This window comes from Mobula birostris, chromosome X (genome assembly GCF_030028105.1).
Source record: "Mobula birostris isolate sMobBir1 chromosome X, sMobBir1.hap1, whole genome shotgun sequence".
NCBI lineage: Eukaryota > Metazoa > Chordata > Chondrichthyes > Myliobatiformes > Myliobatidae > Mobula > Mobula birostris.
The window spans coordinates 60,123,844-60,146,776 of record NC_092402.1 but is presented as its reverse complement, the minus strand read 5'-3'; the positions used below and the strand labels follow the sequence as shown (position 1 = coordinate 60,146,776).

The following is a 22,933-nucleotide window of genomic DNA, read 5'->3' as shown; positions in this document are numbered from 1 at the left end:
TACAAGGATAAGTGCCAGGAGGGAGATCAGTGGGGAGGGATGGGGGGGACGAATGGACAAGGGAGTCGCGTAGGGAGCGATCCCTGCGGAAAGCAGAGTTGGGGGGAAGATGTGCTTAGTGGTGGGATCCAGTTGGAGGTGGCAGAAGTTACGGAGAATAATATGTTGGACGTGTTTACGTTGATAAAAATCTGATACCATTACATCCATTGATTGCAATTGTGACCAAAGCTAGGAACTGAATATTCCAAAGTACTTGGCATTTTAGAAGGATAGGCAGAATGAAAACATTAGTGGGAATGGGGGCTGTGTTCTCCCTTGGAGCTACCAATGATATAGGGTGGTAGAGTCCCAATAAGTTGGAAATCACCAAATATATTACAGGTGATCAAGGGAGGGAAAAGAAGTGACATACAGTACAATCAGAAGATATAGAATCCTTGTAGTTAGAGTTAGGGAACTACAAGGTTAAAAAGACCCTGGTGGGAGTTGTACAGGTCTCTGAACAGTAGCCAGAATGTGGGGTACAAATTATGAAGGGGGTTAGAAAAGGCATGTAAAAAGGACAGTGTGATGGTCATTGGGTATTTCAATATACAGATAGATTGGGAAAATCTGGTTGGTGCTGGATCCCAAGGAAAAGAATTTGTAGAATGCCTATGAGATTGCTTTTAAGAGAGCAGCTTGTGGTTGAGCCCACTGAAGAAAAGGCAATTCTGGATTAGGTGTTGTGTAATGTCCCAGATTTGGTTAGGAAGCTGAAGGTAAAGAAATCATTAGGAGGCAGTGATAATAATATGATAGAATTCACCCTGCAATTTGAGAGGGAGAAGCTGAAGTCAGATGTATTGGTATTACAGAGGAGTGGAACTACAGAAGCATGAGAGAGGAGCTGGCCAAAGTTGATTGGAATGGGACATTATTGGGGATGACAGCAGAGCAGCAATGGCTGAAGTTTCTGGGAGCGATTCCAAAGGTGCAGAATAGATACATCCCAAAGGATAAGAAGCATTCTAAAGGGAGGATGAGAAGGAGGCTGACAAGGGAAGTTAAAGGCAGCATAAAAGCAAAAGAGATGGCATGCTATTAGTGGAAAGTTAGAGGGTTAAAAACCAACAGAAGGCAACTAAAACAGCAGTAAAGAGATAAAAGATGAAATATGAAGGTAAGCTAGCCAATAATATAAAAATAGATACCAAAAGTTTTTTTTTTGAAATATACAGTTGCAAGAAAAAGTTTGTGAACCCATTGCAATTACCTGGTTTTCTACATGAACTATTCATTAAAATGTGGTCTGATCTTCATCTAAGTCACAATAATAGACAAACACCATTTGCCTAAACTAGTTACTGATGGCATGAACATTGACTTCTCTAACTTCCATTAATGCCCCACCTCCCCTTTGTACCCCATCCGTTACTTATTTATTATTTTTTATTATTAATTTTCTCTCTCGCGCGCTCTCTCTCTCTCTCTCTCTAGCTCTCTCTCCTTTTTCTCCCTCTGTCCCTCTCACTATACTCCTTGCCCATCCTCTGGGCTTCCCCTCTCCCCCTTTCTTTCTCCCTAGGCCTCCCGTCCCGTGATCCTCTCATATCCCTTTTGCCAGTCAACTTTCCAGCTCTCGGCTCCATCCTTTCCCCCTCCTGTCTTCTCCTATCATTTCGGATCTCCCCCTCCCACTTTCAAATCTCTTACTATCTCTTCTTTCAGTTAGTCCTGACGAAGGGTCTCGGCCCGAAACGGCGACTGTACCTCTTCCTATAGATGCTGCCTGGCCTGCTGTGTTCACCAGCAATTTTTATGTGTGTTGCTTGAAATTCCAGCATCTGCAGATTTCCTCGTGTGACACATAAACAATTGTACTTTTCATGTCTGTATTGAACACATTGTTCAATCATTCATAGTCCAGGCTGGAAAAAATATGTGAATCCTTGTATCTAATAACTAGTAGAACCTCTTTTCGCAGCAATAACCTCCAACAAGTGTTTCCTGTAGCTGGTGAGCAGACTTGCACAATGGCGAGGAGGAACTTTAGACCATTCCTCCATACAAAAATTTTTCAGTTCATCAATATTTCTGGGATACCTTACATGAACAGCCCTCCTCAGGTCATGCCGCAACATCTCAATTTGGTTAAGGTCTAGACTATGACTTGGTCATTCCAAAGCATAGACTTCCTTCTTTTTAAACCTTTCTGCTGTTGATTTACTCTTGTGTTTCAGATCATTGCCTTGTTGCATCATCCAACTTCTTTTAAGCTTCAGGTGATGGACTACTACTCTGACATTCTCCTGCAAAATGTCTTGATACAATTTTGAATCAATTGTTCCCTCAACAATTGCAAGCTGCCCAGGCCCTAAAGCAGCAAAGCAGCCCCAAACCATGATGCTTCTTCTACCATGCTTCACAGTTGGGATGAGGTTTCAGTGTTCCCTGTTTCCTCCAAACATAGCAGTGTGTATTTCTGCCAAAAAGTTCAACTTTCGTCTCATCTGTCCGCAGAACATTGTCCCATAAGCTTTGTGGAACATCCAGGTGGTCTTTTGCAATCTTGGAGAGCAGTGATTTCCTCTGTGGTGTCCTTCCATGAGCACCATTCTTGTTCTGTGTTTTTCTTATAGTGGACACATGAACAAAGACTTTAGTAAGTTCTAGAGATTTCTGCAGGTCTTTTGCTGTTACCCTTGGGTTCTTTTTCACCTCCTTCGGCATTGCATGTTGTGCTCTTGCTGCAATCTTTGCGTGACACCCACTTCTAGGGAGAATAGCAACAGTACTGAATTTCTCTATTTCTGAACAATTTCTTTTAGTGTGGACTGATGAACATTCAGTTCTTTAAAAATGCTTCCATAGCCTCTTCCAGCTACAGTTCTTTTAAGGTCCTCTGAAAGTTGGTTTGATTGAGGCATGGAGCACATAAACAGATCTTTCTTGAGAAGAGCAGGCTCTGTCAGTTGCCTGTTGGCGATCTCAAGCTATCTTATATTTCAAAATATGAAAAAATCCAGAACGCTGCTGGCACCAAGCATTTCAGATAGATGTACTCAACCTGTACTAAGGAGAAGGTGCTTGGAAAGCTGAAAGGTCTGAAGGTAGATTAGTCACCCAGACAGGATGGACTACACCCCAGGGTTCTGAAATGGTAGCTAAAGAAATTGTGAAGACATCAGCTGTGATCTTTCAAGAATTACTAGATTTTGGAATGGTTCTGGAGAACTGGACAATTGCAAACGCCGCTCAACTCTTTAAGAAGGGAAGGAGGCAGAAGAAAGGAAATTATAGGCCAGTTAACCATATTTCAGTTGTTGGGAATATGTTGGAGTTCATTATTAAGGATAAGATTTTGAGGTACTTGGAGGCATATTATAAAAAGGCTGAAGTCAGCATAGTTTCCTTAAGGTGGTATATTGCCTGACAAAATTGCTGGAATTCTTTGAGGCAATAACAGACAGGATAGACAAAGGAGAGTCTGTGAATGTTGTTTACTTGGATTTTCAGAAGGTCTTTGACAATGTGCCATACTTCAGGCTGTTTAGCAAGATAAGAGCCCATGGTATTGCAGGAAAGATACTAGCATAGACAGAGTATTAGCTGAATAGCAGGAGGCAAAGAGTGGGAATAAAGAGAGCCTTTTCAGATTAGCTGCTGGTGAATAGTGATGTCAGGACTGCTTCTTTTCATGTTATATGTCAATGATTTGGATGGTGCGTTTGATAAATTTGTGGCCATGTTTGTGGACGATACAAAGATAGGTAGAGGAGCAGGTAGTGTTGACAAAACAGGGAGTCTGCAGAAGGACTTAGACCAATAGAAGAATGAGCAAGGAAGTGGCAGATGGAAGTGTGCCGGGAAGTGTCTGGTCATGCACTTTGGTAGTAGGAATAAAAGTGTAGAGTATTTTCTAAATGGGGTGAAAATTCAGAAATTGGAGGTGCAAAGGGACTTGGGAGTCCTCGTGCAGGATTCCCTAAAGGTTAACTGACAGGTTGAGTCAGTAGTAAGGAAGGCAAATGCAATGTTAGCATTCATTTCGAGAGGACTAGAATAGGAAAAACAAGGATATAATGCTGAGGCTTTATAAGGTAGTGGTCAGATCGCACTTGGAGTAATATGGGCCTCTTATCTAAGAAAGGTTCTGCTGTTGGAAGGGGTCCATAAGAGGTTTACAAGAATGATCCTGGGAACAAAGGGGTTGATGTATGAATAGTGTTTGTTGTACTCGATGGAGTTTAGAAGAATGAGGCAGAGTCTAGGACCAGAGGGCACAGCCTCAGAATACAAGGATGTTCCTTTAGAACAGAAGTGATGAGAAATTTCTTTAGTCAGAGGCTGGTGAATCTGTGGAATTCATTGCCACAGACAGCTGCAGAGGCCAAGTTATTGTTATATTCAAAATAGGTTCTTGATTAGTATGGGTGTCAAAGAGTATGTGGAGACGGCAGGAGAATGGGATTGAGAGGAATTTCAGTGTCAACAAATAATTTGAAGTTAAGAATTTAAGTACATTTGTACCCTGTTTTTAGTTTTGCTATGGTGTAAAACCGGATATAAATTAAGGAAATTGCCACTGACTTAGATTTGCCCTCAACACCACCCACCTAAATCGTGGTATAAATTTTGCACATTTCTGTGAGGTCCTAGGAGGATAAGTGTACTTGCATAATGGCATAATTTGGTTTTGTTTGCCATCCTTTGATGATACATTTTTCATCCTTAGAATTTGAAGACAGCCATGACACAGTTTTGGCAGAGTTTTTGACCTGTTGTATTTTTCATGTTATTTTTACTGTGTTTTCTTTGCTCAGGCTATGGCATAAGTATGGTTGAGGCTTTGTCAACTGTAACAGTCATGAGCAAGATCTTCCCTGGCTGCATGCCTTGATATTGTTTCTTTCAATCTCCCAGAGAAAGCCTTTCCTCCATTTATAGACCTTTGGCACTTATTCATCTGGCAACAAACACAATGGTTTATGGGGAGCTACAGTTTTGGATCTCACATTTATGAAGGAAAAGTCTGCTAGAACGCCATTGCAATAGGCAAGTTGAGAATAGTAGTCACCCATACTCAATTCCGCTTGGTTCTTTCTTTGTTTATTTCTCAGTCTTAGTTTCATTGGTTAACTGGTGACCTACTACTAGGATACAAAAGATGGTCATTCAGCTTCTGGAGGAGCAAACACATCAGCCCTATTTCCCATCTTCTTATTTTTCCTGTACACTTGCAACTTACTTTCTCTGGGCCATCAATTGTCCTTTGATCCTTTTTGCCATAGGTCTAAACTAAGGCTAATTTACAGTGCCTAAACATTTTCAGCCATGGGAGGAAATCAGGGGAAGCCCACACAGTCACAAAGAGAATGTGCAAACTCCACACAGACCACAAAAGAAGTCAAGATCAAACCCAGGGTTTCTGGAGCTGTAAGGCAGCTGTTCTATCAGCTCGCTACCATGCCACACTAAGGCGGGCATTCCTATGCTTTTTGTGCTCTGCTCCATTAAGATTTTTTTCTGTTTCCACATTCTCCACCCTGATAATAAATTTTGAATAAAACCAATCCTAACCCACAATTTGATCTTCTGATTTCACTATTATTGGAATTTCAGATTACTATAAATGAAGTCAAAGCTTTTTGTATATGTTAGCCAGGCACATTTTAGTAGAGAAGCCATTAAGAATTATTTTTTGAAGTGTGCAAATTTGTTTTCAAAGAACAAAATGTGATGATTATAATAAAAGTATTTATAAAAGCAGGCACCATAAAAGCCATTTACCTTCCATCATAGAGCTTTACTCTTCAGAATAACAGGTGAGAATAGTATCATATCTGATATCTTTATATTCTCCAAGTAGGAAAAGTTCTTGAAGTATGAATGGTTATGATAGCAGCAATTTATTGTTGAGCCACATAAACTGTTTCTGTAATTTGTCTGATGGTGGACTTTTATTTTTACAGTACATCCAAGCAGAGCCGCCAACTAACAAGTCTCTCTCAAGTCTGGTTGTTCAGTTGCTGCAATTCCAGGAAGAGGTGTTTGGGAAACACGTAAGCAATGCACCTCTTACCAAATTGCCAGTAAGTAAATCAGGTATATATTAATGCTGTTTTAACATAGAGGCACAAATAAACAATTCAGCCCTCCTCACTCTTCCACCATTTAGCTATCCTCTATCTCCTTCATCTATTATTTTGAAATCTGTAAACCAACCCTCCTTAATTAACAGAAGTATTTTAGTTTCAGTTATGTTTTCATTGGACCTCTTCCAAGAAGCAAGTCTTTCTCGAAGAAGTGTGTTCAAGATTTTTACTACTCCTTGCTGGAAGGAGTGTCTCCTGACTTTATTTCTGAATGGTCTGTCTGTAATTTTAAGATTATGCCTCATCATTCCATACTCCCCTAACCAGTGGAATTAACTTCTCTCTTATCAAATGCCACAATAGTTTTAAATCATTTCAATAACTCCCTAATCCTCTTTAAAAAAAGCATGGAATCTGTCTTCCAACTTCAAATGCTTAGATACTTACCAAGTAGGTGAGACTCATTTAATTGAAAATATTTGCAATGAGCAAGGTCTCTGGAATTGTACAATACCTTATGATGAAATTTAATTGTGCAACATGTTTATCCAGTGTTGGAGTTCATCTCAAATGAGCTCGATCTATTGAGGTTTGTTTACTGGTACTCTTGTATCAGGACCAGGGACTCTAATTTTATTAAGGGTCTATTTCTCCATATAATGTCCATTGTGCTGATACAGTAAATTTACTGAAGTGTTATTTCAATGATTTGATACAAAAATATTTTAAAACATACAAGAAGTTATTAATTTACTCCCAACTTCTACATTGTCCCATTCCATCTGTTTGCTATTAAAATATTTTGGTGCTATGTTTTTTAAGTTGATCTCACCATGTTTTTCTGTAAGGACATAATTCTTTCAGAAGGAGAAAACAAGTGTTGTATGAAAGGAGAGAAGGTTAGCACTCCCCTTGATAAGGATGGAAGGAGCCCTAGTGGCCTTACAACACACAAATGGTTAAGGCATTGCCATCTACTCAGAAGGAGAAAGCAAAAGAATGAAACTTGACTGAAAGGAATAAGGGATACAATGTACATGCATCTATGGAACACTGGTTGTCCACTCCTGTCTCCCTCCTACTAAAATTTCTTTGTTAATTATCTTGTCTAGCTGAATGAAATATATCCAGATGCAAACTTTTCTAACCTTGATGCAAAAGTCAAAATAGCTGTTAATTCCCTGTGTCACAAGTATTCAGTTCAGAGTAACTAGATGCAAAAGGGAAAAAAAACATAGCTCTTAAAGCTATGTACAGTGTTCTCACCAAAGCCAACTCAATTTTGTCAGAGCAAAGGTTAGCAAGCATTAGGTCTGGAGCTGTTCTTGAATAGTAGTCAAACTAATAGGATTACTTTAGATGTGGAGAGAATCTCATTGCCTCCAACCTCAGACCTTTTAACAGCCTCCACTTGCTTCAACATACTTCTCTTTTATCAGTATATACTTCCTGCAAACTCTACAAAACATCTCAAAATGTGTATCTCATTGTAACCTCTCTGATATATAATTACTTTTTTAGGGTTACTAGTAACTTTAGATGTATTCTGGTTTAATTCAGTGCCTGAACTAAATAACTGCTTCTGTTTTCTAGATGAAATGCTTTCTCGACTTCAAGGCAGGTGGAGCTTTGTGCCATATTCTTGCTGCTGCTTATAAATTCAAGAGTGACCAAGGATGGTAGGTTGATTTTCCTTTCCAGAAGTAGTGTTGTTCACAGAAGGTATTTGCTCTCAACATCTCTGTTAAGTTGAGTTGTACTCTCTGCAGGTCAGAGCATTGAGGGTTGAGATGTCATTCAAAGTTCAAAGTAAAATTTATTATCAGAGTACATGCATGCCACCACATACAACTCTGAGATTCTTTTTCCTGTGGGCATACTCAATAAATCTATAGAGTAGTAACTGTAAACAGGATCAATGAAAGAGCAACAGCAAAGAAGTAAGCTTTACAAGTACTCTTATGGAATGTTTCCCCAAATTATAGCTCATAAATTTGGGGGCAAGCGTTAAATTGATAGAAAACATTTCTCACTGGCTGCAACCTTTGCTGAGTGCCATTTTGAGTTTATCTTCCACATAAAAGTGAACAATTGTCCATGGTACTTCTGCCTCCGTTACCATATAAATCAAAACTTTTAGGCTCTAGAATTGTATAAAAAAAAATCAGATAGCTAATTGTGCTGGAACACCCTTCTCAATGCTATTATCTGATCTATAAGCTGTGTTTCAAGATCACTTGCATGAATCTGTTCATGTTTGTGTGAGGTATACGGTTCATATTTTGCTTTTATTTTTGTAATGTCTGTCTCAACAAAAGAAAATCAGGACAGGGGCTAATAAACAATAGTAGACTAAACAGCCCTATCATGTGAAATCTTTGAACTGCTAGTAAATATTTAATGATAATGAACAATTAAACAATCAATGGGAGTAGGATGGGAGATACTTATTAGGAACTTGAGCAATTTTTTTTAAAGGGTGTGTTCAGTACATGGATCGAGCTGCCAGAGGAAGTGGTTAAGACAGGTGCAATATAACTTTTAAAAGGCAATTAGTCAACTACATGGATAGGAAAGGTTTAGAAGGCCAAACACTGACAAATGGGACTAGCTTGGATGGGCATTTGATTGGCATGGACCAGTCGGGACAAAGGGCCCACTCCCACGCTGTATGAGTCTGCAACTGGACTCACCATGAGGCCAATGTACTTGCAAATGTGTTCAGCTAAAAGTGCTAAGTCAGTAATCCACTTCAGCTCCTTCCTGAGATCCCTACTATTACAGAAACAAATCTCCAGCCAATTTGATTCACTCCACATGATTTCAAGAAATGGCTGAGAGCACATCTTAACTGTGGTACTGAAAATCTGTGTTCCAGAACTAGCCATACTTCTGGCCAGGCTGCTCCAGTAACAACACTAATGTCTACCCAACAATGTTGAAAATTGGCCAGATATGTCCAAAAAAATAAGGACAAATCCAATCTAATTACCACCCTGTTGGTCTGCTTTCAATCATTAGCAGAACTCTGATAAGGCAGCATTAATGGAAAGAGAAACGGAATTAGGGTGTCAGGTAGGAGACCCTACATGAGAACTGGGAAAGTGAGAAAATACGTGAGTTTTAATTTGCAGAGGTTCCACAGGAAAAGAGGCTTAATTTTACATGGCTTTTGCAGCCTTGGCGGGCTGTCACTAGCTGTAAAGAACTTAGAGAAGTACTTTTGAAGGGTACTCACTGTTGTTTAGGAAATATGGATGCCATTTTGAGCACAGCAATCTGTCAGTGTTGTAATCAAATGATCTATTTCATAGATGTGAATGCCGAGTTAAGTATTAAGTAGATGCAGGAGGTTTTTTTTTTACAAAATAGTGCCAAGTGATCTTTTGTATCACTCAGTTTAATGTCTCACCCAGGCAACTGCACTCCAATATTACATTAAAACATTAACCGAGGTTTCTGGGTTCATCCGGTTGGAATGTAACTTGAATCCTGACCTTTCTGATTCAGAGGTAAAACTGCTACCAACTGAGTCAAAGCTCATTCAATCAATATAACAATAGCAAATTATCAGATTTTCATCACATTGCATTTCAAGGGAGCATGTTGTGTGCAATTTGGCTGTTTATTTCTATATTGAGTGACAACACTTCGCAAGAACTCCAATGGCTGTGACACATTTTGAGACAACCTGAGGCCACAATGATGAAATAAGCAATTGCAACTTTTTCTGCATAATATTTACCATCCCTGTACTTGATTAAAAGGAATTAGTAGAATAAGTTGTTTTTATCTAAAATTTTGTAAGGCTTGCTACGTACAGTACTTCTAAATATATCTCTTTTGAATACTCTGCAGACTACGTTGGTGTTTTTGTTTTAGCTGTTTGCCCCCTTTCTGAACTTTTTTTTTCAGTCCTTTGGAGCATTCCTTTTCCCATCACAAGTGACTAAATCACTTGGTTGTTAAATTTAAAAATTCTATTATTATCCTGTAGTTGGTCACATCAGGTAGCTAGCTCTCTGTTGTGGTGCATTGGATTCAGTTGCATCATCCAGCTGACAGTATGACTCAGTCAAACTTTTCTATTTTATTTTAGGCGACGCTTTGATTTTCAGAACCCCTCCCGCATGGATCGTAATGTTGAAATGTTTATGACTATCGAAAAGACACTGGTTCAGGTAAAATGATAATTATGTGAAAGACATCTTCTGTACTAAATGAGCTACACATACTTATTGTTTGTGTTTTACAAGAAGAGGGAATGCATTTTGCTAATGTGATCAAAAAACATTCTATCCACTTCCTAGGTTTTAGTCCACAGCCTTGTATGTTACAGCGCGTTAAGTACATAATCAAATAAAGAGGGTGTCTTCTTCCCCAGTCTTGCATCAATTCCTCATTATCCACTGACTAGTTATTCGCAGATCCACTTATGTGAGGTCTGCCACGTTTTTTTGGATGTGCTTATATATACTGTGTTCCTCCAGAACCCTGTCCTTTGAAATCCAGTGAATTCTATTTGTCATAAGATGGATTGCATTTGATTTCTTATACTGGCAACTAATGAAATATCAATAGATGGTATACAGTCAGAGCCAGGGTTAATTACTATACATATTACATATACTGTACATGACTTCCCATGCAGTAGGTAAGGTTAAGTACTGGCTATGTTGATATGTGACTATTATTGCATCTGGAACTAGAGGTCTGAACTGTGTGCCTCATGATGTGTGACTGAGTTGGTGTTGGCAACGCTGAAAATGAAGAATGTGTGAAGATTTGTGCCTAGAGCTAAGGTCTGTAGTGTAGGTAACTCTGCTGACATCCCTGCTGTTTACATCTTTGTAGGAAGCCACAAGTAGCCAAGAACAATGAGAAGTGTGTCTGTAGGCTGAATCTAGATAAAGTTGTATTATCTATGACAGGTAGACCCTGCATGTCATTACAACTGATGTCATTGCCAGTGGCCTTAATATATCCACATTTTTTTTGTTATTCACTGGAAGTTTGGGTCTGTATCTTTGTGGATAACAAGGGCTTGATATTTAGGCAATAAGTTCCAAAACTTTCTCCCTTTTCAGGATATTTTTTTCCTCAGCCCCTCCTTTAATGTTTCTACCATTTATCTTAAGTAAGTTTATGCCACCTTGCTGAGAGAAATAGATCTCATCTATCTATACTTATAATTTTATGCCCACTCTTTGTTATCTTTTCTCTTTTGCAGAACCACTGCTTGTCTCGGCCCAACATTTATCTAAATTCAGACATTGAGCCTAAGTTGCTGAGTAAACTGAAAGACATTATTAAGAGACACCAGGTAAGATTGTATTTCGTTAAAGTTGTGAGAATTAGCCTGTTTGTGTGTCAGGCCTGCACATGCCTCCCAGTCTCCAGTCACCTGCAACTCATTTTTAACTTCATCACCTGTGGCCTATTTAAACCCAGCTCTCATCCACATTCCTCGTTGACTTGTACAAGCTAGCCAGCCTCATCCAGTTGCTTCTAGCCTTTAGTGACCTTGTTGCCTTTTCATGTTAAGTATCTGTTCTCTCTTGTAACCCTCTTGCAGTTTACTATTAAAGTTATTGCTTACTGCTAAATCGTCTCCGCTGCTCTGCGTTTGGGTAAAGCCTCCTCTACGTTTCCTGAGAGTTTGGAATATTTCAGCATGTCTTAAAGCTCTATTTGCAGCAAAACACTAGTTCTCTTACTGTCTACTGTAATATAAACATGCTAGAATTAATTCTCCTTAGAAATGGGCACATGCATTCATAATTTTGCACCATTAAGTTTTTATTATATCACCTTGGATGTTTCTTTGGCTTAATCTAGTTACAATGTTCCTTTTGGCTTTTTTTTGTTCGGATTTGTAACTTGGAGTTCATCTCAGACTGCATTCTACTTTGTTAGAGATGTTTTATTCCAATAAAGGAAACAGTCCCAGTGATATCAAAAATGTTTACTCAATTCCTATATAATTAAAATGTCTTATCATTACAACTCTGTTCGTCATAAGCTGCTGTTATCTCACATCCCTGGTTGCTTCTGCATTATTGAGTACAAAGTATTGGCACAAAGGATTGCCAAAATAATTACAAATATTTTATTATTTCTCACTCTAAACATAACTTATGTTTTATTGGTACTCATGATATCTGAGAAAGAAAGTTAATAAAAGACTTGCCTTCCAATAAAATTGGATGGAGTTTTTTTAAAAATGATTCTCAGAATGTGGGTGACACACATTCAGAGACAAACTGCAGTTTCACTATGGTAGCAGTGGTAAACCTTCTTTGAAGCATTATAGTCCTTATAGTGATGGTGCTTTATAGTAGTGTCGACGGGAATTCTGGGATGTGATGTAAAGGAGCAATATATGGGTATGTTGTGTGTAAATGTACTACCTTGGAGGAAGCTGGTGGAGGAGAGTAGCTTCCATTCCGTTGCTGGCAATAATGATATCAGAATCATGAACACACACTGTAAAGACTTAGAAATCTCTATATCCTATTATTTCTCTCGTGTGATCCTGTCTGATTCTTTTTCATATGATGGTAGCCCACGTTTTCGATCAGCGCATCCCCCTCAATAGAAAAACGCCCTAGTTGGAATCCTGGCTGCAAACCTTTTATTCTGCCATTTCATTGTGCCTTTATTGAAATAGCCGTATTCTAATTCCTTGATCAGTTATAAATAGTTTTATTTCACTGAGAGAGATCTTGTTCTCATATTTCATGATTTTCCATCAACGAGGGTCTGTCTTTCTAAATGTTAATTATTTAATGTTTTCTAATAGGGTACTGTTACTGAGGACAAATCAAATGCGTCACATGTTGTGTACCCCATTCCTGGCAGTATGGAAGAAGGTGAGTTTTATGGTTTTCTGTCTTAATTCTGTGTAATTCTATCTTAATTCTCAGTCAGTTACTTGTGTGATTTAATTTTGCAGCTTTGGATGAAAGAGTGATTACAATTCATCTGATTGCAATATGAGAATACATGTTGATAGGTTTTATTTCTGAGTGCTGTTTATGCTGAGTTGATTGAAATTAGAATTTTTAGTGATTTTGAACTGATTTTTCATAATAAGAGTATAAAAGGTAGCAGAATTGGGCCATTTGGCCCATCGAGTCTGCTCTGCCATTTTATCATAGCTGATCCATTTTCTCTCTCAACCCCATTCTCCTTCCCTCTCCCTGTAACCTTTCACACGCCCATTAATCAAGAACCTATCAACCTCCACCTTAAGTACGCCCAGTGACCTGGCCTTCACAGATGCCTGTAGCAAAGAATTCCATGGATTCCCCCCCCTCTGGCTCAAGAAATTCCTCTTCATCACCGTTCTAAATGGATATCCCTCTATTATGAGGCTGTACCCTCTAGTCCGAGAATTCCCCCACTATAGGAAGCATTCACTCTAACTAGGCCTTTCAAAATTCTGTAGGTTTCAATTCTTCTAAATTTCAGCGAGTACATGTCCAGAATCATCAAATGCTTCTCATACAATAACTTTTACATTCCTGTAATCATACTCGTGAGCCTTTTCTGAGCCCTCTCCAATGTCAGTACATCCTTTCTTAGGTAAGGGGTCCAAAACTGCTCACAATACTGCAAGTGAGGCCTCACCAGTGCCTTATAAAGCCTCAGCATTACATCCTTGCTTTTATATTCTAATCCTTTCGAAATGAATGCTAATATTGCATTTGCCTTCCTGACCACCAGCTCAGTCTGCAAGATGACCTTTAGGGAACCCTACATGAGGGCTCCCAACTTCCTTTGCACCTCGGATTTTTGAATTTTCTGCCCATTTAGAAAAAATCTATGCTTTCGATCCTTCTACCAAAGTGCATGACCGTACACTTCCTGACACTGTATTCCATATACCACCTATTTTCCTTCCCATTGTCCTAATCTCTGAGTCCTTCTGCAGCCTCCCTACTTCCTCAACACTACCTGCTCCTTCACTTATCTGCATAGTGCCTGCAAACTTGGCCACAAAACCGTCAAATCTTGTCATCCAAGTCATTGACATATAATGTAAAAAGAAGTTTTTCCACTAGTCACTGACAGCCAGCCAGAGAAGACACCCTTTATTCCCACTCTTTACCTCCAGCCAATCAGCCAATTCTCTATCCTTGCTAGTATCTTTACGGTAATGCCTTGGGTTCTTATCTTGTTAAGTAGCCTCATGTGCAGCACCTTATCAACGGCCTTCTGCAAATTCAAGTAAATAACATCCTCCGCTTCTCCTTTGTCTATCCTGCTTGTTGTTTCCATAAAGAATTCCAACAGATTTGTCAGGCACTACTTCCCCTTAAGGAAACCATGCTGACTTTGACCTATTTTATCTTGGGGCTGAGACTTCATCATTAACAATCGGACTGCAACATCTTCCCATCCACTGAAGTCAGGCTAACTGGCCTATAATTTCCTTCCTTCTACCTCCCTTCCTTCAGAAGAATGGAGTGACATTTGCAGTTCTTCTGATCCACACCAGAATCTAGTGATTCTTAAAAGAACATTGCCAATGCCTCCACAATCTCCACAGCCATATCTCCCTGGGGTGTAGTCCATCTGATCCAGATTACTTATCCATCTTCAGCCATTTCAGATTCCCAAATACCTTTTCAGTAGTAATAGCAATTACACTCGCTTCAGCCCCAAGACGCTCTCAAACCTCTGGCGTGCTGATAGTGTCTTCCACTGTGGAGGTGGATGCAAAATACTTAAGTTCATCTGCCATTTCCTTGCCCCCATTTACTACATCTCGAAAGTTATTTTCCGGCAGTCCAATATCTGCTCTTGCCTTTCTTTTATTCTATATATCTGGAAAAAAATGCTTGGTATCCTCTTTGATATTATTGGCTATCTTACCTTCATATTTCATCTTTTCTCTCTTTACGGCTTTTTTTAGTTGCATTGTTTTTAAAATCTCTAACTTCCCACTAATATTTGCTCTATTATATGCCCTCTCTATTGCTTGTATGGTGTTTTTGACTTCCCTTGTCAGCCATGGTAGCGTCATCCAAATTTTAGAACACTATCTCTTAGGGACAAAAAATCTCTTAGATTTTGTCCCCGAGCATTGAAAAGCGTATCATGAAGGGAATGGCGGCGTAAGGAAAAGGTCTCTCGACAAAAAAGAAGGTAAACTGCCCCATAATCGAATTTAGACAAAAACTTAATATTGCATAACTATATTAATAAAAGGAGCAAGGATGATGTCTAAGAACAAGATTAAAAAGTCCGCTCCGAAGACTGATAAACATAAAGAGACGCAGCAAGGCGACGGGCCTAGCTCCCCCACGGCAAGCCAGGACGGAGATAATGAGGGGGAATCGGTGACTCTGTCCTTGATTCTTGGAGAGATTCGCGAGTTCCGACAAGATAACAGCAAACAGCTGGAAGATATTAAAGGAGAAATAGTAAAAACTAACTCACGGATAGATGAAGCCGAAGCGAGGATTGTTGGAATTGAAGAGAAGCTGCAAAACGCAGAGGAGGTGATAGCAGAAATGCTGAAGCTGCAAGACCAGCTCCAGTGGAAACTAATAGATCAAGAAGGCCGCTCGAGAAGGGAAAATGTGAGGATTTACGGAGTTCCCGAAGGAACCGAAGGTAAACCCGGATTGATGATTCCCTTCGTGGAGAAGCTACTTAGAGAGAACCTTGATATACCGGCCGCAAAAGACCTACAGATAGAAAGAGCTCACCGTGCGTTGGCACCACAGCCTCCAGCAGGCGCCCAGCCCAGATCGATTCTGGTCAGATTTCTCAGTTACAGAACGAAGGAAGAGGTGCTTAAAAGGGCATGGCAAAAGAAAGGTTTCATGTAGAACAACTGTAAAATCATTTTAGACCACGACTACGCACCAGGGATTCTTGCCAGACGGAAGGAATATACGGAAACACGGAGAGTCCTGAAGGAAAACAACATCAGATTCCAGACCCTGTATCCAGCTCGGCTGAGAGTCTTTTACAACGAAGGGACAAAAACTTACGCTACGGTGGAGGAGGCAACATTGGACCTGGCGGACCGGGGACTACCTATTAAACTTATCACCCAACCGGAGTCGCTACTGGAGAGGATTCGGCAGAAGTCGTGGCAGTTAGTGCGGCGGGGACGCTCCACACGAACCAGAGTGTCAAACTACAAGGAAAAGCTGCAAATATTCAGACGCGAATGTACAGAGAACACAGATTAATTAAGAGAAATGACTGAAAAGAGTAAATCGGACTTAAAGGTAAAATGAAAACTGGTAACTGAAAATAAACTAGACGGAATAACTTGAATGATAGCAATATTGTCGAGACATAAACAGGAGAAAATTCTCTATGATTATTCAAACTGCTGAGGGCCCTCTAACACAGGGTGAAGATAGAGGTTATCCCTCTGAACTGAGGCGGGTCGGTGCTCAGGCCTCACTGTGGGAAGTCGGGAAAAATTTTCAAATGTTGCACGTTCAAAAATGTCTAGGGTGTGGTTATATGTCTTGGTTTACTGCTGAGAAGGGATTGCTTACTGTTTGGTTAGAAAAGGAGAGTGTTTTTTTCTACTAGAGAAAAATGCAAACTGAATTGGTAAAAATAATTTCCTATAATGTTAATGGGGTTTTGAATCCAATTAAAAGAAATAAGATTATGTCTAAATTGAAAAAAGAGAGGGCACAAATAGCTTTCCTCCAGGAAACACATATGAGCCAATCTGAACATGGAAAATTAAAAAGAATGGGCTTTAAGCATGTATTTTATTCATCATATAAATTGAGTCACAAAAGAGGGGTAGCTACTTTAATATCAAGTACTCTTAATTATGAACATATTTCAGAGACTAGAGACAAAGAAGGACGGTTCGTAAAAATCACAGGAAGAATAGAAGGTACAGAAATAACATTGCTGAATGTTTATGCTCCTCCAGGTTGTGAATCGTCATTTTATAGACACATTTTTGACCTAATGGTCAGTTCTCAAGGGGTAGTAATTTGTGGAGGGGATTTTAATATTAGATTAAATCCTATATTAGATTCTTCAAGAATAGTTACTCAGAATAAACCTCTGACTCGGAAAGTGAATTCATTGATGGAGGAGTTGGGAATTATAGATGTCTGGAGGGAATTACACCCTACTAGTAAAGGTTATACATATTACTCTTTCCCTCATTCAGCCTATTCAAGGATAGACTATTTCTTTATCTTTAATACAGATAGACTCAGGATAAAAGACTGTAATATTGCAACAATTGATCTGTCGGATCATAGCCCAGTCTCTATGTCTCTAATCCTAGAAAGGAAAATGAGGAAAACACTATGGAGGCTAAACTCACATATACTCAATAACCCGAAAGTAATGGAGAGATTAAGGGGAGACATCAAAGAATATCTAGACCTTAATGACACGGGAGAAACATCACTAGTGATCTTATGGGATACGTTGAAAGCTGTACTGAGAGGGAAAATTATTTCCATTACCACTCACATGAAAAAAATCAATGCCCAAAAATTAGCAGACCTTCAAGGAAAATTAAAACAACTTCAAGTTGTAGATAGCAACAAAAGTAATTCAAATCGAAAACAGGAAATTAGGAAATTGCAAAGTGAAACTGACGATATTTATACGTTGGAAACTCAAAGAAATTTTCTTTACCTGAGACAAAAGAATTATGAAGTAGGAGGTAAATCAGCTAGATTATTAGCATATAAATTACGAAAACAACAAGCAGACAATACAATTCATAAAGTAAAGAATCCAAAGACAAAGCTTGTGGAGAGTACAATAGGGAAAATTCAAGAGAGTTTTGAAACATATTATCGAGAGCTGTACTCCCAACCCCGGGCCCCCAATGAGCCCTATATAGACAGTGTATTGAATTTTTTAGATCTACCTAAACTTACAGATTTACAAAATGAAAGTTTATTAGAACCAGTAACTGTCAGAGAACTGAACGTGGCCATCTCTAGGTTAAAGGCTGGAAAGTCCCCGGGTTCTGATGGATTTACCTCAGAGTGGTACAAGTCCCTGAAGACACAGTTAGCCCCATTACTACTTAACACCTTTAATTGGATCTTGCAGGGAGGAGAAACTCCACCTTCCTGGAGAGAAGCGATTATTTCAGTTATTCCTAAAGAGGGTAAAGATAAACTAGAATGTGGCAATTATCGGCCAATTAGTGTTCTTAATTTAGATTACAAACTATTTACATCTATATTAGCGCGCAGATTGGAAAAGCTTTTACCTGGCCTAATCCACTTAGACCAGACTGGATTTATTCAACAAAGACAAACACAGGACAACATAAGGAGAACTCTGCACATATTAGAACAGGTTAATAAGAACGAGACAGAGACAATGGTAGTAGGATTGGACGCTGAGAAAGCTTTTGATTCGATTAGTTGGGCATTCCTATACAGAGTGTTAGGAAGATTCGGCTTTCAAGAAAAGTTTATTAAAGTAATTCAGACTCTATATGACAGCCCTACAGCCCGAATTAAGATAAATGGGGACCTCTCTGACTCCTTCATCTTAGAGAGAAGCACTAGACAGGGATGCCCAATTTCTCCTCTCCTTTTTGCGCTATATATTGAACCGCTTGCCCAACTAATAAGACAGAGCGAAATCGTAAAAGGTATCAAGGTGGCAGGGATTGAACAGAAAGTGGCGTTATTTGCAGATGATGTTTTGGTCTATCTGAGTGAACCAGAAAAATCATTTATAGGATTGTTTACACTGTTGGATGACTTTGGGAAAATATCAGGTTATAAAATAAATGTAAAGAAAACGCAGGTTATGTCCCTAAATTATACACCATCCAAAAAATTGCAGGGTACATATGATCTTAAGTGGGAAGCTAAATCATTAAAATATTTAGGAATAACCCTGCCGAAGGATCTTTCAACACTGTCACAGGTAAATTATGGGCCATTAATCTCAGAGATAAAAGCAGATATGCATAGATGGAATCTTATCCCCTTTTAAAGTTTAAATTCAAGGATAAATACTATAAAAATGAATATTCTTCCTCGGTTATCGTATCTTTTCCGTACTTTACCGGTGGAGGTGGATGATAATCAATTCAGGGAATGGGACAAATGGATTTCCCGCTTCATTTGGCAAGGAAAGAAACCTAGAATTCGATATGACACCTTACAGTTAGGGAAGGAAGGAGGAGGTATGGTTCTTCTTTGCCTGAGAAATTATTTTTATGCCTCACAGATAACCCCTCTGTTATATTGGTGTAATAGGGAATATAAGGCTAGATGGAAGGAAATAGAATTTGGATTAGTTGACAGTTTTCCTCTTCAGGCCTCAATAGCTGACAAAGGATTGATGGCCCAGTTGGAAAAATTTAAAAACGCTTGGATAAATCTTACATTAAAAGTATGGCAGAAGGTGGTTAATTCATGTGGAATTAATAACATGTTAAAACTCTTTGGATGGTGTGCATATGATACCGAATTCCTTCCCAACAGAGGAGATAAAAGATTTGAGCTATGGATAAAGAAAGGTCTTACAACCTACCTCTCATTTATAGATAAAAGAGTATTACAAAGTTTCCAAATCCTGCAGGACAAACATGGCCTAGAACATAATGACCTTTTTATGTACCTTCAAGTACGAAACTATGTTAACCAGAGTTGTAGATATACAGACCTATCAACAGTAGAATTAGAATTTTTCAAGATTCTGAATTCGGCTTACAGTTCAATACCTAGTAAATCAGTTTCTCGATTATATAATGCACTCTCCCATGCTAAAAATGTAAATACACTGTATATTAAAGAGAAGTGGGAGAAAGAAGCGGGGTTGGTACTTTCAGAGGAGGCTTGGGAGAAAATCTGCAGCTTTCAATGGTCCTCGACTAATTCTTTGACTTGGAGAGAACATTGTTGGAAAAACATTATAAGATACTTCAAGACCCCATATCAGGAAAAATATAAAGATACAAATGTGATGTGTTGGAGAAGGTGCGGCTCCAAGGAGGCAAATCATTTTCATATTTTTTGGGATTGCCCTAAATTAAGTCTATTTTGAGAAGGTATTCATAGAACATTAGTTAAGGTACTTAGGTCCCAGATACTTCTGAACTTTGAGACGCTCTATTTGGGGCATGTATTGTTTCTTGAACAGAAGGAAGATATTAAGTTGCTGCAGGCCCTCTTAGCGGCAAGTAAGAAATCAATCACTAGAAAGTGGCTAAATCCAATACCACCTACATTAGAAGATTGGCACGAAATTATCTTGGAAATATTTAAAATGGAAAAGTTGACTTACTCCCTGAGAATTCAAAAAGAAAAATTTTATCAAATCTGGAATAAATAGATTGAATATATAACCCCAATGCGAGCAGACTTTAGATGACTCTCCTAATGATTTATACTGCTCTTCTCATCAACACAGTAATATTGCTAACGTAAGCACCCCTAGTCTAAATGTTTGTTTTTTTTGTTTTCTTTTGGAAAATAGAGAATTAACACAAGTAAAGGGAAAGATTTGGGAAAGGGATAAAAAAGTGAAAAAATTAAGTAAGTAAGTACATAGGGATTGGATAATTATGTCTGCGGGCAGGAGCAAGCATGAACAAATTAGGATATAAACACCTACAATGGTTGATACATAGGCTTATATACAACATTTTGGACCAGTGAAAATGGTCCAGAAGGGTTATATGGAAACTATTATTACCATTTTTCTTAATAACTAATTCCATTATTTAGCCTAATAGGTTAGATTTACCACAGTACATAATTACCTATTTAAATTTTTATTTTCCTTTTATATCATCTCAATGTGTACTTAAGAATGTATAAATAATTGTAGTTTTATGCATATAAAAAAATGGAAAAGGTTATATGTGTGAAAAAAGTACATGATATTTGTGAATTCCTTATCCAAATAAAAATAAAATTAAAAAAAAGATTTTGTCCCCATGTTATATTGCAACTCATCCCACTGACTGCAATTTTGCCCCATCATCTGCCTGTCCTTCCTCAGTTTCACTGCACGCTGCATCTAGTTGTACACCAACTGCCCCATCCTCAGCCCTATCAGTCTGTTTCCCACCCCCCTGTCAATTTAGTTTAAATCCTCCCTAATGGCTCTAGCAAATCTGCCAGCAAAGATATTGGTCACCCTTGGGTTCAGGTATAACCCGTCCCTTTTTGTACAGGTCATACCTTCTCCAGAAGAGATCAGAATGATCCAGAAATCTGAACCCCTGCCCCCTGCACCAGTTCCTCAGTCACGCATTCACCTGCCAAATCATCCTATTCTTACCCTCACTGGTACGTGGCACAGGCAGCAATCCAGAGATTACGATCCTTGGGGTCCTGCTTTTCAGCTTTACTTGGCTCCCTAAATCTTAAATTTGCTCTTCAGGATTCTACCTATGTCATTAGTGTCAACATGTACCAAAGACTTCTGGCTGCTCGCCCATTGGAATGCCATGGACTGAATCCGTGACATCTCTGACCCTGGCACCTAGGAGGCAACATACCATCTGGGTCTCTTTCATGTCCACAGAATCTAGTGTCAACGCCTCTAACTGTGGAATCCCCTATCACTACTGTAGTCTTCTTCTCCCCATTTCCTTTCTGAGTTACAGCACCAGACTCATTGTCAGAACCTGGTCACTACAGCTCACCTCAGGAGGTTGTACCCCTCAACAGTATCCAAAGCAGAATATTTATTATTGAGGGGAATGGCCACAGGGGAACTCTGCACTGGCTGTCCTTTTCCTTTCCCTCTCTTGACAGTCACCGGGGTACCTGCCTCCTGGAACTTTGGGGTGAGTATATCCCTATAGGTCCTATCTATCACCTACTTAGTTTCCTGTATGAACCAAAGGTCATTGAGCTGCAGGTCCAGTTCCTTAACACTTTCTCAGAGAAGCTGCAGCTCGGTGCACCTGGTGCAGATGTTATCCAGGAGGCTGGAGGTCTCCCAGGATTCTCACATCTCACACAGCACAGCCCCTTGAGCCACTTCACTGCACTAACTGATGAAGAATGCAGAAGAAGAGATTTACCAGAAACTTACCGTGCTAACCCTGTTGAGCCAAAGCCTCGCTACTCTTACACAGGTCCACTCACACAGTGGCAACTCTGCTTGTCCCTACCTTATTTTCATTTGCCCTTGCTAATGAATTGAGATTCGATTGGACTGCAAAAAGGCCAAAGACCCACGAGTGCTGCTTTTTAAATCTCTCATCCCAACCTGTATATAGCCTCTTCCCTCGATTCGATTGGGCCACCAGCCAAAAATAATAGTGAACTCTTTCCCTTTGAAAAACATGGGATATCTAGGGAACATTTCACAATGGTAGTAAACTTTAAATAAGTATGATTACTGGTCATTGCACTTGTGAAAAGCATACACTTATCTCAAGAACTTAATGATCGGATCATTTGTTTTTTACTTTGGTATATTGGTTTTGTACTTCACATAAGTACGTTGTTGAAAATTTACAGTAATGGGATATTTTGTTTGTGGAATCAGGACAGATTTTGACCAGGCTTGCTCTTCAAATATTTAATTGAAATTGAAGACCAATTCTGTCCTGGCCAGCAATGAGTTTCATTAAAATAGTTTAACGTTGTAACTTCTCTCCTCTGATTAACAATACCAGCAAGTGAATCTGATTGTCTGAAGTGTACCTCATTTCCCTGTAGAGCAGACTCGATGGGCCACATGACATAATTCTGCTCCTATGTCTTACTTCCATTGTTTTCATAACAAAGAAACATTCAAAGAAAAAAATCTCAATGTCACTCTAGATATTCTCCTGGTTCTTCACAGCCCTATCCTTGAAATTGGCCCTTAATTGTTGAATACTCTGGTAATGCTCAGTGAAT

At 39.1% G+C, this 22,933-nt stretch overlaps 1 protein-coding gene and 1 non-coding gene across 5 annotated transcripts in view; both read left to right on the top strand.

Moving 5' to 3' along the window:
• The window catches only part of LOC140191770 (SWI/SNF complex subunit SMARCC2-like), a 127,065-nt gene that overhangs the window by 5,787 nt on the left and 98,345 nt on the right, over nt 1–22,933 (top strand). For all 4 annotated transcript variants that reach the window (XM_072249495.1, XM_072249493.1, XM_072249494.1 and 1 more), the window contains exons 2-6: nt 5,958–6,077; nt 7,674–7,759; nt 10,180–10,261; nt 11,311–11,403; nt 12,883–12,952. In XM_072249495.1, coding sequence (XP_072105596.1) covers nt 5,958–6,077; nt 7,674–7,759; nt 10,180–10,261; nt 11,311–11,403; nt 12,883–12,952 — 451 coding nt within the window. The remainder of the gene's footprint in view (nt 1–5,957; nt 6,078–7,673; nt 7,760–10,179; nt 10,262–11,310; nt 11,404–12,882; nt 12,953–22,933) is intronic.
• LOC140191961 (U6atac minor spliceosomal RNA) lies at nt 6,958–7,084 on the top strand. The gene has a single exon (XR_011883969.1). It is a non-coding gene; the product is annotated as a U6atac minor spliceosomal RNA (small nuclear RNA).